This window comes from Phasianus colchicus, chromosome 2, assembly GCF_987193195.1.
Source record: "Phasianus colchicus chromosome 2, bPhaCol1.hap1.1, whole genome shotgun sequence".
Lineage (NCBI taxonomy): Eukaryota > Metazoa > Chordata > Aves > Galliformes > Phasianidae > Phasianus > Phasianus colchicus.
In genome coordinates this window covers 49,033,396-49,049,815 of record NC_143437.1, presented here as the reverse complement: position 1 = coordinate 49,049,815, position 16,420 = coordinate 49,033,396, and the positions used below count along the sequence as shown (strand labels likewise).

Below are 16,420 nucleotides of genomic sequence, written 5' to 3'. Positions count from 1 at the left end.
CTCCTAGTAAAACCAGAATATTCAGTTAAGAAGGGCTATTCTTAACTGAATGGGTCATTTTGTTAATCTGTTAATCCAGTTAGGAGATCAGACCAGCATAGTTTCAAATAAGAGAAACAGACAGAGAGAGAAAGAAATAAAAAGAAAGAAACAAAAAAAGAGGAAAAAAAAACTTAATAGAATTGTAGAGATAGATTAAGCCTCATAATATATCAATGGCAAAAATGAAGAAGAAATTTGAGAAAATGCACTTCATTTTCATCTGTTTTCTCTTTTCAGAAGCCATGCCTTAAATGCTGTCCATTTTATCCACAAATGAGCAAGGTGCTCATGATGAGCATCCATCTCCTGGTACTTCTATGTACACAGAGCCAAATTTTCTACAATCTTAACCATTTATCTATCTATCTATCTATCTATTTATTTATTTATTTATTTATTTATTTATTTATTTATTTATTTTCTCCTGCAGTTAGCAAGATGTGGGTAGGGAGCCAATAGTGATGTTTGAAAATGTAATGAACTTTCAAAATGTTTACTTTAGGTGTACCAGAGTTTGGAACATGAACTCCAGAAGCATGTCAATCATCAAGATACCCTACAACAGTGCCAGACTTGGCTGTCTACAGTACAGTCAGAGCTAAAGCCAAGTACCTGGACACCTTTCAGCCTAGCAGATGCAGTTAAACAGGTAAAAGTTCAGCAGTTGAAAATGCTGTTATCCTTATTGAGGTGATTTTGTGTAAGAGCTCTATATTAATAGAAATTCTCTCTAGCCTCCTCAGAGATCTCTTTGTCTTGATTGTTTATTCCCATATCTGAAAGAAATATCTTGAGGGGAAAATAACCTTAGGTGAAGAATCACAGGGTTTTTGTTAGCTCTCCTTAATGCTTAGAAATACATTATTTGAAAACAGCTTCTTAATTAGATAACCAGGCTCAGATAATCTGTGGCTGTGTTTAGCAGAGATACTGTGTCTTCCTGCTTGTCTACTTTCCATTCTGTTTGCCTACTGATGTTTCTATATGAGATCTGCTTTCATAGTTCCATGGACACAGAATCTGTTATCAGGCAACCAAAACAAGTTTCCAGTCTGAGTATAAAACTGCTTCCAGCTCACAGTAGTCATTAAGAAAGGCTTCTTTATTTCTTGATTATTTTTAGCAACAATTGGACTTGTATGCTGTTTTCAAATTAAACTTGTTGGATATGAAAAATGCTGAAATTGGGTGTTTTCTCTTCCACCATGTGGCTTGATTGAGACCTTGAAATACTGCAGATTTTAATTGTCCTTTCCTCCTTTATCTGCTCACCTTTGGGAAGAATTTTACTCTTTTTGATACTATTCCCACCTGTCCTACTCCTTAAGTTACTGGCTGACAATAACTACTCTTTTTTTAAGCTGGACAAATTCATTTCTGTCGGTCTTGTCCAAATGCCACGTGCAGCAGCCTCACATACCCCAGCCCTTAGCTGAACTTGCGCCAGTTTGCCAATGTTTCTTCTGTGAACAAAGAGTGAAACTGGACCCAGTGCACCAGGCTTAACCTGATAAGTGTAAATGTAGAAGAATAGTCCCTTCCATCAGCCTGCTCTCTTGCTTTATTGCTAATGCAGTAATTCAGTGTTGCCACAAGAGCACACTGCTGTTATGTAACTTGCCAGCAAGAAGCCACTACTGGGCTAGGTGGTCACACACCTTCCTCCCTGGTCTCTAGTTACTATAGCCAAACTTGTCAGACACTGATTCTGCCATTTTCATGTGGGGTGAAGGCACTCTTCATGTGGAGAGATGATCTTCTGCGGACAATGTCAAGAATCCTCAATAGTATAGTGTTATCAAATCTTGTGAGTGATAGAAGTTGGGGAGGTTGGGAAGGATTCAGAGGATGTGGAGAAAGCATAGTGTGCCACTGGGTTGGATCCTCCATGAGGAAGATGCTGGAGAATTTAATAGATAGAGGCAACATGACAATTTATAAATCAGATCAAGTTCTGCTTCCCATTCAGCTTGGGAATGTAAGTCACCTTGTTGAAACTTTATAGGTATCAATCAAAAACTTACAGTTACATAAGCTAAATAGTGCATATGTCACTGAATGCTTTGTTAGGTGGATGATGATAATCAAGATTTTAAGAGTTACACTTTTCTGCATTTTTTACATTTTCTAGTTAAATATGCAAGTCTACATTTCATCTCTTGGTATGAGTAGTGAGATAAATTAAAAACACTAAAACACATGATTTTAATGAAGTATGTTTTATTCCACAGTCTGAGTATATTTGGGGATTGTCTTCCTTCAGGTGAAACATTTCCGGGCTCTGCAGGAACAGGCAAATACATATTTGGATCTTTTGTGCTCCATGTGTGATCTGTCAGATGCCACAGTGAAGAGTACAGCAACAGATATTCAACAAACAAAACAAATGGTACAAGATAATCACAAGAAACAGCTTTTAATCTTATTTAGAGCTTTAACTGCTTTGATCTGTCCTCTTTTAAAAGGTCGTATTGGGTAATAGTTTAAAGAAGGGCGTTCTTACTTTCAGCTCCACTACTTCATTTAGAAACAGCTTTATTCCTCTCTTTCTCTTTTTTAATTATTATTATTATTTAATTAAATTGACACAATACTGTCCTGATAGTAATATAAAGAAAAAGGACAAAGTATTAACAAAACACGCTTAAGCAGCATTACAAGGTGTTGTCCTGAAGGCACATAACTAACATGTTGAAGAAAACCTCATCCAGATTGTTTCACAAAAGAAAATTCAGTTTATTGTTCTCTTGTTATATTTAATATTATTACTTGTTCAACAGTAGGCTGGTGCTTTCTTTGTTGGGATATACTAATACATTCATTATAATAATAAGTTTTATGGTAGTTCAATTCAATTCTATGTATTTTACCCAGAACTTATGAATTTACAGAAGTGCACCTCGGTTTAAGTTTCAAACAAACCTTAATGCTTTGTTTTAAAACAAAATCATAAACATATGATGTTAGAAAACTATATTTTTAGGATTCCCCTTTTTAAATTATGAAAAATTACTTCACACACACGCACACACACACATCATCTGAAATGACTTATATCCAGAGTAAAAATCTAATACATATAGTAACAGTATTCCATACCAGGGAAGAAAATTGTTCAAATCCGAGTAGTCCATTGACAACAAGGCTGTCCAAATATCGAATAGCAAAAAACACAAGCGTACAATTCTCCTTTTATGTATGTTGTAGTTGATAATATTTAAGAAATAACAGACGTTGCAGTACTGAGATATATTAAACTGGTTGAATGTCTAAATCTTCAAGACTTCCTACGTGTGTTTGGAGTAAAAGAAGATTTGTGACTATTGGTGTAAGGTGATTAATGGGCTCAAGTCTGATAGGCATTGTTCTTACTGGCATTTTACAAAAGGCATATAGGCAAAGTAACTGGATGAGATAAATAAAGTGTTTAAGTTTTTTGGTTTTTTGGTTGTTTTTTTTTTTTTTTGAGTGCTGTAAAGGCGTACGGGGCACAGTCCGGTGGTAATCTTGGCATGCAATTGACTATAGTAAATAACACAGCTATTTTAAGCTTTAACAAAAGAGTTAGAATACTGAAAACACACACATAAGTATATTTGCTTTGCTCAAGGGTAATTTTTCTCACAGCTTTCCTTGTATAGGACTGATTTTTATGAGTTTTGAAGATTGAGTCTCTTTGTGGATAATATTAGCCTCCTCAGAATCTAGTGAAGGAATTTGCTGTGAGTACAGTATTGTGCTTGAAGAAAGACTGTTATTCATCCTCCAGGCTCCAAAAATATCTGCATTAAATCAATCCTATTCTTTTTTTTTTTTTTTCTTTTTTTTTTTCTGCTAGATTGAGCAACAGATAATGCACTCACAGTATTTGGCTCAAGGTTGGGAAGAGATAAAACAAATGAAGGCTGAACTCTGGATATATTTCCAGGATGCAGATCAACAGCTACAGAATTTGAAAAGGAGACGCGCAGAGTTGGAACTAAATATTGCCCAGAATATGGTACTCCAGATTAAGGTAAGGAGGTTATGAGATAAGATCGGAATGTAAGGTAGAAGTTCACCTGGTAGTTTATTTAATTGCAATGAACATATTACATATAATTGGTAATATGTTCTAAGCAAGAGCACAGAAGAGAGAGGAAAGAGAATTCCCTTATACATGCTACAGTTTGATATAGAGAGCAAAACATAATATTATAGTATTTTTCAGGGTTTTTTTCTGTTTTTTTTTTTTTTTCTTAAACAGCATAGAGTTTGCAGTCTACTGTTTTGATTTACCTTCACTTTTAATAGGCTAGTTGCTGACTGTAATGAATCTGAAGATAAGATCTGCAACTTGTGCTTACTAAGTTCTTTGATTCCAGATATAAGTTAGCTAGATCCATTTCAAAAGCTATCTAGAATATCATTCAATTTTGCTGGACTCTGAGAAGCACTGGAGAAGAGACGTGATAGAAAGCCATATTAATTTACTGTTAGTTGTGAGATATATGACTTCAGATCCTCACTCATTCATTTACAGAACAGATGATTTTCATGGCTATTCTGCATGCATCTCAAACATCATTAAAGTAACAAGAAGAAAGAGGAAAACAAATTATTTTTTGAATAAGTAATTAAGTGCTTGGATTTTGCATTTTTACATTAGATTTTCCTTGTGTTCTTTTCTGATGTGCCAGGAATTGGGTGAAAAGTAAACAACCAATCCTGCCCTAAAGAATTGTTTGAGCAAAGTCATAAAATACCTCAGTGCAGTGTTGTCTAAGTCCTGCTACACTAGCAGGAGTCACTATAGAGACAGGAGTCTGTACTTCTTCACTATTTTAGTTGGTTTTATTATGAATGTCCGGCACCAGCTGTAATGTCAGAGATGATTCAGGCTGTATTTTTCCCTTGTATTTACCCTGGTGTAGGAAGATACCTAGATCAATTTGAGGGAGTCCCAAAGAAAGAGGTAGAGGTGAACATCTCTTCCCCAGAAGCCCGCAATCCCTCAGTGAAAATTTATCACCTCAACAAAGTGCTGGAGCTGGGTGTGTTTGTTTATTTACAGGTTTTGGAACTGGAATTTGAGAAAAGATTATCTTTACCCCCAACAGTATAGAAATGGCAAAGAATATCTGGTTAATTTTAGTTGTCAGTCTATTCTATATTTTCATGTGGAGTTCTCTGTTCAGTAAAAAATGTTTATTCTTTAGATGAGCTCTTTAGTCTAGTGGAGTTAATTAATTCAATATTAATTCAAATGTTAATTTGAACAATGATAATAGCTATTAGAGAAACAAAACAAAATATGGATGTGGGGGCGACTGACTCATGGACTCTTTTCCCAGTTTTAGTCTCTAATTAAAAAAAAAGAAAGAAATGAGCTAGAAACACTTCTGGTAAAATGAATTCTCATGAGATTGCAGTTATCTTCTACGTTACAATGTAGGTGGAATGAGTGCCAGTCCAGGAGCCTGGCTGGCAAAGTGTAACTTTTTTCTGATTTCTTTTTATCACTGGTATTTGTTCTGGTTTGCTGTCCTTACTTGAGAAGATGGAGAGAAAGGTTGTGGAAGAGAAGGCACTTTTTCCAATTAACATTGGTGCAACATTTGCCTGGGCAGATAATTAGTACTAAATTAGATTTATTTATTTTAATGTTTTTATTTAAACTTAATTGTGTCATTTACAGAAAGTGTCACCATATTTGTTTTGATCTTTTTCAGGAATTCAGTCAGAAGTTACAGTCTAAGCAGTCAGCTCTTACTTCAGTGACTGAGAAGATAAACAAGCTAACCCAAGGACAGGAGTCACCTGAACACAAGGAAATCGGACAGTTGAGCAATCAGTGGCTGGATCTCTGCCTTCAAGCACACAGTTTGCTCATACAGAGGGAGGAAGATCTGCAGAGAACAGTAGATTACCATGATCGTATGAATGTAGTTGAAGTTTTCTTGGAAAAGCTCACAAAAGAGTGGGACAACTTGGCGAGGTAAAACAAGGAGTAGCAATGAGTACATATACACTGAAAGAACAGTTTCCAATATGTTTCTAAGTGGATCTGCTAAAAATTCCATTAACCCACACTTAATTAAAAACAGGCCACCTTATTAATTATAGCATAATTACTTGTATTGAAATAAAGAGTTTGAGGAGGTACATCTTTCATCTTTGTTTTTAAAATCCCATTTGGGGGTATAGTATTTTCTGCCACATCAGACCTTTATATTTTGTTTAAATGTTTCATTTATCTTTCTTGTCAGTGGTTTATTTATTAGACTATTACATTAAAGCTTAGTTACTTCTACTGAATTACTGCAGATGTTTTTACTCATGTTTGAAATAAACACACAGGATATGCATAAAATTGTAGGAGTTTACTAGTGCTATTACTTGAGGTGCTGATGACCATATTGCAAATGAAAGAGAAGAATAAAAAAATGTTAAACTTTCTAAACAATATTTGAGACTGATATCTCCAAATGAATCTGGAAAATGCAGGTATTTGCATCATATTAATTTCAGTAGGTAGTGTGCTCATAATTTATCCATGCCTCTTTTAAAACTGTCCTGAGATAAAATCTGATCATTAATTTCTGTCTTGTCCATTTTGATAACAGATCTGATGCTGAAAGCACAAATGTGCACCTTGAAGCTTTGCAAAAATTGGCGCTAACGCTTCAAGAAAGGAGATTTGCTCTGGAAGATTTGAAAGATCAGAAGCAGAAGATGGTGGAACATCTGAATCTTGATGACAAAGAATTAGTAAAGGAGCAATTTGGTCATTTTGAGCAACGCTGGACTCAGCTGGAGGAACTTGTGAAAAGAAAAATTCAAATTTCTATTTCAACCTTAGAAGAGCTTAGTTTGGTCCATTCCAAACTTCAGGAACTAATGGAATGGGCAGAAGAGCAGCAACCTAGTATCTCAGAAGCTCTTAAACACAGTCCCCCTCCAGATTTGGCTCAGAGTCTTCTCATGGATCATCTTACCATTTCTAGTGAGCTTGAAGCCAAACAGCTTGTACTGAAGACACTGATGAAAGATGCTGAGAGGGTGATGACTAGCTTAGGGCTCAATGAAAGACAGGAGCTGCAGAAAGCACTTTCTGATGCACAGCATCATGTAGATTGTCTCAGTGACCTGGTTGGCCAGAGGAGAAAGCACCTGAATAAAGCACTGTCTGAAAAAACACAATTTCTCATGGCAGTCTTTCAGGCTACCAACCAAATTTATCAACACGAGAAGAAGGTAACATTTCCAGAGCACATCTGTCTGTTGCCAGAAGATGTGAACAAACAGATCAGGACTTGTAAGAATGCCCAAGCTAGCCTGAAAGCCTACCAAAATGAAGTCACTGGGCTGTGGGCTCAAGGAAGGGATTTAATGAAAGAAGCAACAGAACAAGAGAAGAGTGAAGTGTTAGGTAAATTGCAAGAACTACAGAATATATATGACACTGTTTTACAAAAGTGTACCCAGAGATTGTTAGAACTGGAGAAAAATATAGTTTCCAGGAAATATTTCAAAGAAGATTTGGATAAGGCTTGCCATTGGCTAAAGCAAGCTGATATTGTCACGTTCCCAGAAGTTAATGTAATGAATAGTAACTCTGAACTGCACACCCAGTTGTCCAAGTATCAACAGATTCTTGAGCAGTCTCCTGAATATGAAAATCTCCTACTTACTCTGCAAAGACATGGCCAAGAAATCCTGCCATCGCTTAATGAAGTGGATCATTCTTACCTAGATGAAAAACTTAATATTCTCCCTCAGCAATTCAACACTGTCAGTGCTCTGGCAAAAGATAAACTCTATAAAGTTCAGGAAGCAATTTATGCTAGAAAAGAATATACCTCTTTGATTGAGTTGACAACTAAAGCCTTGACTGAGTTAGATGATCAGTTTATTAGTATGGACAAAGCTCCAGCTGCTGTTTTAGCCAAAGAAGTTCTGGCACTCCAGCAGGCCTACAGAGACCTCCTAGGTGAAGTGATGAGCCTTGGTGCAGCAGTGGATGAACTAAACCAGAAGAAGGAGGCCTTTCGTAGCACTGGCCAGCCATGGCAGCCAGATGAGATGTTAAAACTTGTCACATTATATCACAAGCTAAAGAGGCAAATAGAACAGAAAATCAATCTGTTAGAAGACACAATAGAAGCATGTCAAGAGCATGAAAAAATGTGTACGCAGCTTGAGGCACAGTTAGAGGCAGTGAAAAATGAACAAATTAAGGTAAATGAAGAAATGCTCCCAATAGAAGAAAAGTTGAAAATATACCATTCTCTGGTGGGCAGCTTGCAAGATTCAGGGAGTCTTCTGAAGCGAATAACTGAGCATATAGAAACCCTTTCTCCCCAACTTGATCCATCTGCACGTGAAACAACAAATCACCAAGTGCTGTCTTGGCAAGACAAACTAAAGAATTTGCACTCTTCCATTGGTGAGGTAGTGATGGACTGTGAGAATAGACTTGTGCAAAGCATAGACTTCCAGACAGAAATCTGCCGCTCGCTCGACTGGCTGAGATGGGTGAAAACAGAACTCAATGGAAAATTAAGTTTGGACCTAAAACTGCAAAGCATCCAAGAAGAAATCCGAAAGGTTCAGATACATCAGGAAGAAGTGCAGTCAAGCCTGAGAGTAATGAATGCACTGAGCAATAAAGAGAAAGAGAGATACATGAAAGCAAAGGAACTGATACCTGCTGATCTGGAAAACACTCTTGCTGAGCTGACAGAACTAGATGGTGAAGTTCAAGAAGCTATACGCATAAGACAGGTTAGTGTATAATCAGTGTCATTAGTTTCTTACTCATGAAGCTGAAAAATATAGCTCTGAGGCTTGATGTTTGTAATCTGCATGAAATGTTATTAGTTTTTCTAAATAATTTAGATTGTGATCTGCTACCACTGTTGAGTGAAAGAGAAGTAAGAGTTCCTCAATGTGCCTATATATTTACACACAGAAGTACAGGCTCACTCAAAGCCTACTTCCATCTGATCTATCCCAGACCTATTAGAAGTAGTACAAGGAAAAGAAAGCAAGCCTCTCCATGGCAATCAGTCCTGGTGCTAGCATCTTCTGCAGCAGAGCAGGGGATTGCAGCTTGTGAGGGAGACCTGCAATCAAAGAAACCCCAGGGTGAAGAGGGACATTCTGGAAACTACCAGGAGTCCTCAGCCCTTGTGAGAGTGGCTTAGAAAGTGTAAGCAGAGCCAGGATGTATTTGTTGGTACTGTGAATTTTTGTCTGTTACTGTATTTAATTTTCACTTTTATTTCAGACTACCTTGGATAAATTATATAGCCTTTGCCAAAGATATTACCAAGTGATTCAGATAACAAATGACTGGCTTGAGGATGCTCAGGAGTTTCTGCATTTAACGAGAAATGGTCTTGATGTTGAGAACTCTGAGGGTAACCTCGGGAATCATATTGAATTTTTCAGTACAGAAATTCAGTTCAGTAATAATTTGAAGGAGTTACAGGGCCTGGTACCTGAGCTGGAGCCCTTTATACATGCCACAGCAAGAGAGCAGCTCATGCAGAATCTAGCTTTGTTGGAAGAAAAGGGCAAAGGGACAAAGCAGGAAGCCAACAATCAGCAAGAACTGTTACAAAGGTATAGTTTTCTTTTATTTTCTTTCATTTTGTTAGTGATTTTTTTTCATTATGTTAGTGATGAAAGAAACATATTCCAATACTATAAGTTTGTACTGGAGTTTTGTAAAATGTGTTACTGATGACTGAAGGGGATACTTGGATTCAGAACTCTTGGATTCCAATTTCTCCTCTAACACTGACTAGAGATGTGATCCTGAGGAAACTGTGATAAAGTTTTAAAAAGCTTGGAAAAGCATGAAGAAGCTAAATAGAGAATGGTTACATATTAATTCACGAGGCATAGAAACTATGGAGGAGCAAATGAAATTGAAGTAGACATTTTGAACTACAAAGAAATACTATTATTCCAGAATGTTCTGGGTGCCAAAAGTTAGGGTGGGTTTAAAATACAACCTAGACAAAGTCACAGAAGAAAAGTGCATCAAAGTCTATTAAATGCAAAGCTAGGAGTACAGTTTTTGGTTATCCCTGAGGCAAAGCTGAAAATCAACAGCATATTCTTTCATATGTGTGCTCTTTCCCAGTAGTCTTCCTTTTTCTCGGGATGATTTTATTTTATATTCAATTGTTCTTTCTGGTACTGCATTTGTTCAAGGTGTGCTTCTGAATGGCAGGAGTATCAGACAGCACGACAAAAGGTCATTGAAGTGATGAATGAGGCTGAGAAAAAATTATCTGATTTCTCAGTAGCTAAATCTGCTTCTTCTCATGAAGCAGAAGAGAAATTGCAAACACATAAGGTAAGGCGCTGAAAATTATATGAAATCTTTTTCCTTCAGTTAAAAATGAACGTTTTTTCTGGAGATCCTGACCCATGAAAACCTGAAATTGAATTTTTAGGTCTTTTCCTGTAGCGTTTAAATGTTAGAGTATATAAAGAATTGTTTTGTGTGTGTTTGTTTGTTTATTTTTTATTTTAGATTCTAATAGTAGAGGTTACAGGCTTTGCTATGAAAAGGTTTCTGAATATGTTTCCTATCCTTTTCAGGCATTAGCAAGGAATAGAAAATCTGATTACACCAAATTTCAGCTGCTTCCAGAGATTTGCATTCTGGAGCAAGTCCCTTGGATTATTGTAGCTAATATGTGGTATATGCAAAATAAAGTGGAGCTTAACCAAGTCACTCGATGCAGGGTACATCTTTTTTATCTACAGTGGATGGAAGTGGCTATCCTAAAAGTGTGTTGAAGAGTTACAAATTGTGTTGTTAATAAAAGAAAAGCTTAATGTCCATTTTTGCTTTTTCAGACTCTTGTGTCTGTAGTAAATTCTTTCCATGAAAAGATCACAACTCTTGAAGAAAAGGCTTCACAGCTGGAAAAAGTTAGCAATGATGCCAGCAAGGCAACTGTAAGTAGATCAATGACAACAGTTTGGCAGCGCTGGACACGGCTCCGGAATGTAGCCCAAGAACAAGAGAAAATTTTGGAAGATGCAGTCCAGGAATGGAATGGGTTTAATGATAAGGTAACTTCTGGTCTTTGTAACTCCTCAGTTTCTAACAGTGCGTAGAATTTTGCTCCTTATACTGGCCTTCACAAACATTGAGTAGATATTATAACAAAGTCTTGTGAAATGAAGACAATTTTATTTCTAAGAAAATTATGATTGAGAAAGCTGAGAGGAGGGAGGAATCACAGTCATTTTCCCCAGTTCACCAAATAAAAAACATCTCACCATGGAAGACATAGGTTTAGAAACACTGCCTTGCACTGTTTAGAATCCAACACTTGCACCATTCTTTTATATGGGTACATGTATAGTAAATACAAGTCTTTAGTTCTGATGGTTCTTCACAGTTTCTTCCTCTGTTTCCCTTCCCTCAAATGATTAAGTAAATCTCTTTTCTTTTTTTTTTTTTTTTTTTTTTTTTCCTTTTTTGCTTTCCCTGAAAAGGATGAAACTGCTAATTCTAAGTTTAGGCACTGATATCTTTGCTTGTCACTGCTCTGGTCAAATCACTCTTTTTTTCCTAAAATCTTACTTGAATCTTTTTATCTGTTGTCCATTATTTTATGCTCAGATTACAAGGTCTTTGGGGATGAGGAGGATCTTTCTGTTAAATGTATGGCTATGCCAAACAGGGTTTGCTATGGGCTAAAGATCTAGGTCATATGGCAATAAAGATAATAAATAATAAAAAATAAGAGGAGCAACTTATCACAACAAGGGAGACCTTTAGAAAGCCTAGCGTAAAGAGTTAGGCTACCTAGCTATTGCTAACAGCATTAGGGCAAAGATTCAGGGCTGTTGCATCAGCCCTATACCACAAATGTTCTTTGGCATCTGAACATGTAGCAGAAGGTGTAGAATCAATTGGCATCAGTTGTAGTAAGAGACTGTGTTTCTTTGTGTAGATTCAGAAAGCTACTGTAGTGATAGATCAACTACAAGATCGTTTACCAGAAAGCTCAGTAGAAAAAGCGTCTAAAACAGAGCTCCTGGAACTCCTGGATTACCACAGCAGCTTCCTTCTGGAAGTGGAACACCAGCTATCATCTTTGGGTCTGCTCAAACAGCATGCTCTTAATATGCTTCAGGATGTGGAGATAAAGCCTCTGTCTCAGGAAGAAGTGCCAGTCATGCAAGAAGTCAAAGCAATGCAAGATCGATGCCACAAGTAAGGCAGTTTTTTGTTTGTTTGTTTTTTAATAAGATTCACTAGAAAAGTAGTAACTTAACTCTTATTACTGAATTAATTTTAACTTACTAAAAAGTATTACCATAATTAAATATTATTATATTTATGGTAAGTTAAAATTTAAATGAACTTTAATTAATTTGGAAATACAATTTTACTGTTATTTTTTATTTCCATCATCTGTGAGTATATATTGTAGAATATGTAATTCCTGCCTTGCTTTACTAATGGGAACATATGTAAGAATACCATAAGCTACATTGGACTTATAACTGATTTTAAACACTTCCATTGCATCTCACCTTTAACTGTGACCTTTCAACTTTTTGTATCCTAAGTTTAGATTAGTTTATTGCTTTGTTTCTCCTATTTAAAGCATTCAAGTTCAAAAAAATAGTATCCTTTAAATTTTACAGGGGGATTTAGCACATGGGCAAATAGAACACATTTTAAAATTATACCCTGTGATTATATGAATATTTATATAAATCTAAAGTGTTTATTTACCATGTAAACCAGGAAGTTTTATAGCTGAGGTTCAGGGTTTAGATTACAGGTATGTAATCCACATCTGAAGCAGTTAATTCTTACTGCCTAGTTAGTAGAGTAGTATGGGCGTGTCTAAGAAGTATTTCTTTCCGACCTATTTTAGAAGTTTATTTTGGAATGGTGACGAATCATTCTTAAGTATGCCCTAAAATTACCCATTTCCTCCACTGACAATACAGGCACCCTGTGTTGGTGAGCTCAGATGTAGGTGTCTATACTATAAACATTTGCATTTGTTCAGAAAAAAAAATATACATAGATGTCAAAATACATAAAACTGCTAATTAAAAGGCTTGAACTGAGGAATAAATGTGAGAGATGTGTCTGCTGCTCAAGTAGGCTTGCTGCACTGCACCCTTTTTTATTATTTTTAATCTGGGGATATTATTCATTCTTTTCATTATTCAGTACTTTTGATAAAGCAAAACGTTTAAACATCCTTAATTCTTCACAAATGGTCATTGTTTCTGTTTCTAAAGTATGCAACAGAAAGTGAAAAATAGTGTAAAGCTCGTGAAACAGGAGCTGAAAGAGCGTGAGGAGGTTGAAGCACAAATAAATGTTGTGAAGACTTGGATCCAGGAAACAAAAGAATATTTATTAAGCCCTGATGTGGAAGTGGATACTCAACTTCAGGAGCTGAAGGTATATAAAATCTGTCAATTTCTAAATTACAGTGTTTCTAATACATCTTCATAATCTAGTAGAGAGTATTAATCAGTTTCAAACCACCATGAATTCAAATTACATGGTATTAATTGAATTTTGAGTAAGCCACCAGAAAAAAAAAAGTCATAGAAGTAGGCTGTGATATGTTACTTTCAAACTATTTAAGATACATGTAAATATTTGTATTTATGCAACTTTAGCATATAGTTCATTCTACTTTATGTCCTAATTTAAAATATGAAAGAACTAGACAGTATGAATGGGCAGAACATGGCATCTATTTTCCATACTAGAGCTCTTGGGAGAAACAAAAGCAACTAAATAAACTCCATTTACTGGAGGTGCTGAAAACTTGATTATTTTCCATGTACAGATGACATACTGGAACAGAGGACTGGGCCAGAACATCATAAGTGAGAATCCAGGGAATCTCAACATACAATTCTTTATATGAACTAATAAAAATAATAATAATAATGAAAGTTGGAAGCAATTAGCTTTGTTGTAAGCTGCAAGTAATATCTTCTTTTGCTTATACAGTTTATGCAGACATAATTATTTTCCTATTGTTTCTAACAATATTGTTTTTTTCTATAATTAGTCTCTCCTCTGTGAAGTAACTACTCATCGCCAGGCTGTTGAAAAAATGGCTGAACAACAACAGAATAAGTACTTGGGGCTTTATACAATTTTGCCTTCTGAACTTTCTCTTCATTTAGCAGAAGTTGGGCTGGCCCTTGTAACTGTACAAGATCAGGTAAAATGCAGTAGATGAAATTGTTACAGAATCACTGTGGTTTTTTAGTTGGTCATCTTTGCAACCCCAATTGCTCAAGCAGGGACACCCAGAGCAGGTTGACCAGGACCATGTCCAGATGGCTTTTGATGATCTGCTGTGACGGAGACTTCAAATCTTAGTGGGTAACCAGCCCACTAGTACTGTCACCTGCAAAACACAAAAGTGCTTCCTGGTATTCAGAGGGAATCTCCTGTGTTCCATTTTGTGTCTTGGCAATGATCACCACTGAAGAGTCTGGCTGCCATTACAGCTGTAGGGCCCTTTAGACTTCCTGACTTTGCAACATGCTATATCCGAATGTAGTCAAAGTGTGATTACTTTTATTATCTACTTTCTTTAACAAAATAAAATTATGTTAATTTGAAAGTGAAAGTCAATTTCCTTTCAGGAAGAGAGTTTTCTATTTGCTGAATTTCTAATTTTTGACAGATTCAAGCCAAAGAAAAAGAAACTGGGCATATCAAAACACTGAATCAAGAATTTGAACAGCGAATTCAGGGGATAGCAAATGAATTAAATGCAATTCTTTCCAAACTAAAAAGGAAAACAGATGATATAGTACAAGCTAAACTTGAACAGAAGGTAAGACTAAGCTTTCCTTCACTGGTTACACCAGAAACTCTTCTGAACTGAGAATTGTACTAATATTATATCTGTAAAGATCTTAGATATTTTTATTATTTTTTTAATATAGTTCAATGGAATGTACAGAAATATTCTTTGCAAACTAGCCCATACAGGGTATAGCTAGCTCATGAGGGTACAACAAGAAAATGGAGGGGGTATTTGAGAGTAAAAGAGCATGCAGTTCTCTCTAAATAAAGTATGTGATTGCAATCTGAAGAAGTTCAAGAGGCTTCCAACCTCCTCCTAAAAGACCATTTTTTTCATTCTATCTTTACAGCTGACAAATAGAATTTCACTTAGTCAATAGTTGATCTCATGTAATCTGGTGTACTCATGAAGTAAAGTACTACTTGAGCAGTTAAGGGGAAATGCAAAGAATTCTCTGTTATTTTTCTTGGTCTTAATTTTAGTTATGCACTACAGTCATGAAAACTCATTTCTACTGAGGTATAATGGCCAAGTAAGATTGTTGTATGAGAGTAAAACTTTATCTTGAATTTTGTTTTTTTGTTTTTTCTGTTTTTTTTTTTTTTTTTTTTTTTTTTGGAGGGGGAGGGGGAGATAGGAGGTAGATGGCTGTGGCTTCTTTTGTTTTTGCTTGTCTCTCAACTAGTTAAAGATAAGCTTGACAAAGTTACTGTGTGAAAGTAGGTAAGGCATACCAAATGGGGGATGGCTTGGTATGCCTGGTGTATCATAGATTACCTGTTTGTTTTCATAGTTTATTAGCAACATCATCTGAAGTGCTATTTGCTTTCTAGAACATGTCACTGAACTACATCCCATTAAAACTGATAAACCCTTGACCCTAGAATTCTAACAGAAGGCCAATTAAATGTATTTTCCAATGTGGCACAGACAAAAGCCCTATGTCACCAGAGATTTAGTAAAGTTTCTGTAACTCCTCAATAGCTCTCAGCAGATATTTCTGAGTGGATTGGCTTTGTCACAGTATTAAATATTTTTGGTATTAAAATTGAAAATGGTTGTGAAAAGCAAAATAAAATATTTTAAATCCATATGACTCAAATCAAATATATCTGTCCCTCACCTTCAAGCAATGTAGAAATTCTTTCTCTTTATTCTAGATATATAGACATAAAGTTATGCCTGTCTGAAATACATCTGTTACTGTATTTAGATGTGTAGATCAACATCTATCTTCATGTCTACACATGAATAGTTATGTTTTTAAAGTGTGATGGTGTTAGTAGAATAATAGTTATTTATCACAAATATCAAATGATCCATATGATTGATCATAAATTGCTATCTAATGTGTCTCTGTCAGGACAGTCCTAACCAGATGAGTTTAAAGCACTTGCAGCTAGATAAGTGTTCAGTTCTGAATCAGTTATTGCCTGTTGATTGCAATTTATATTTCTAAGAATAATTGTGAAGTGTTTGATGAATCATTAATATCTTAGGTATAAAAAGAAAGACAAAAACCCAATACCACAAGAAACAATAGCCATTACACA

The 16,420-nt window shown here is 35.8% G+C and overlaps 1 protein-coding gene across 10 annotated transcripts in view; it reads left to right on the top strand.

Moving 5' to 3' along the window:
- SYNE1 (spectrin repeat containing nuclear envelope protein 1) overlaps window positions 1–16,420 on the top strand; it is a 289,372-nt gene that overhangs the window by 161,649 nt on the left and 111,303 nt on the right. For all 10 annotated transcript variants that reach the window (XM_090135604.1, XM_090135609.1, XM_090135608.1 and 7 more), the window contains 12 exons: window positions 545–691; window positions 2,306–2,431; window positions 3,881–4,057; window positions 5,754–6,019; window positions 6,648–8,808; window positions 9,314–9,651; window positions 10,249–10,393; window positions 10,903–11,121; window positions 12,012–12,274; window positions 13,324–13,489; window positions 14,115–14,270; window positions 14,742–14,894. In XM_090135604.1, coding sequence (XP_089991730.1) covers window positions 545–691; window positions 2,306–2,431; window positions 3,881–4,057; window positions 5,754–6,019; window positions 6,648–8,808; window positions 9,314–9,651; window positions 10,249–10,393; window positions 10,903–11,121; window positions 12,012–12,274; window positions 13,324–13,489; window positions 14,115–14,270; window positions 14,742–14,894 — 4,317 coding nt within the window. The remainder of the gene's footprint in view (window positions 1–544; window positions 692–2,305; window positions 2,432–3,880; window positions 4,058–5,753; window positions 6,020–6,647; window positions 8,809–9,313; window positions 9,652–10,248; window positions 10,394–10,902; window positions 11,122–12,011; window positions 12,275–13,323; window positions 13,490–14,114; window positions 14,271–14,741; window positions 14,895–16,420) is intronic.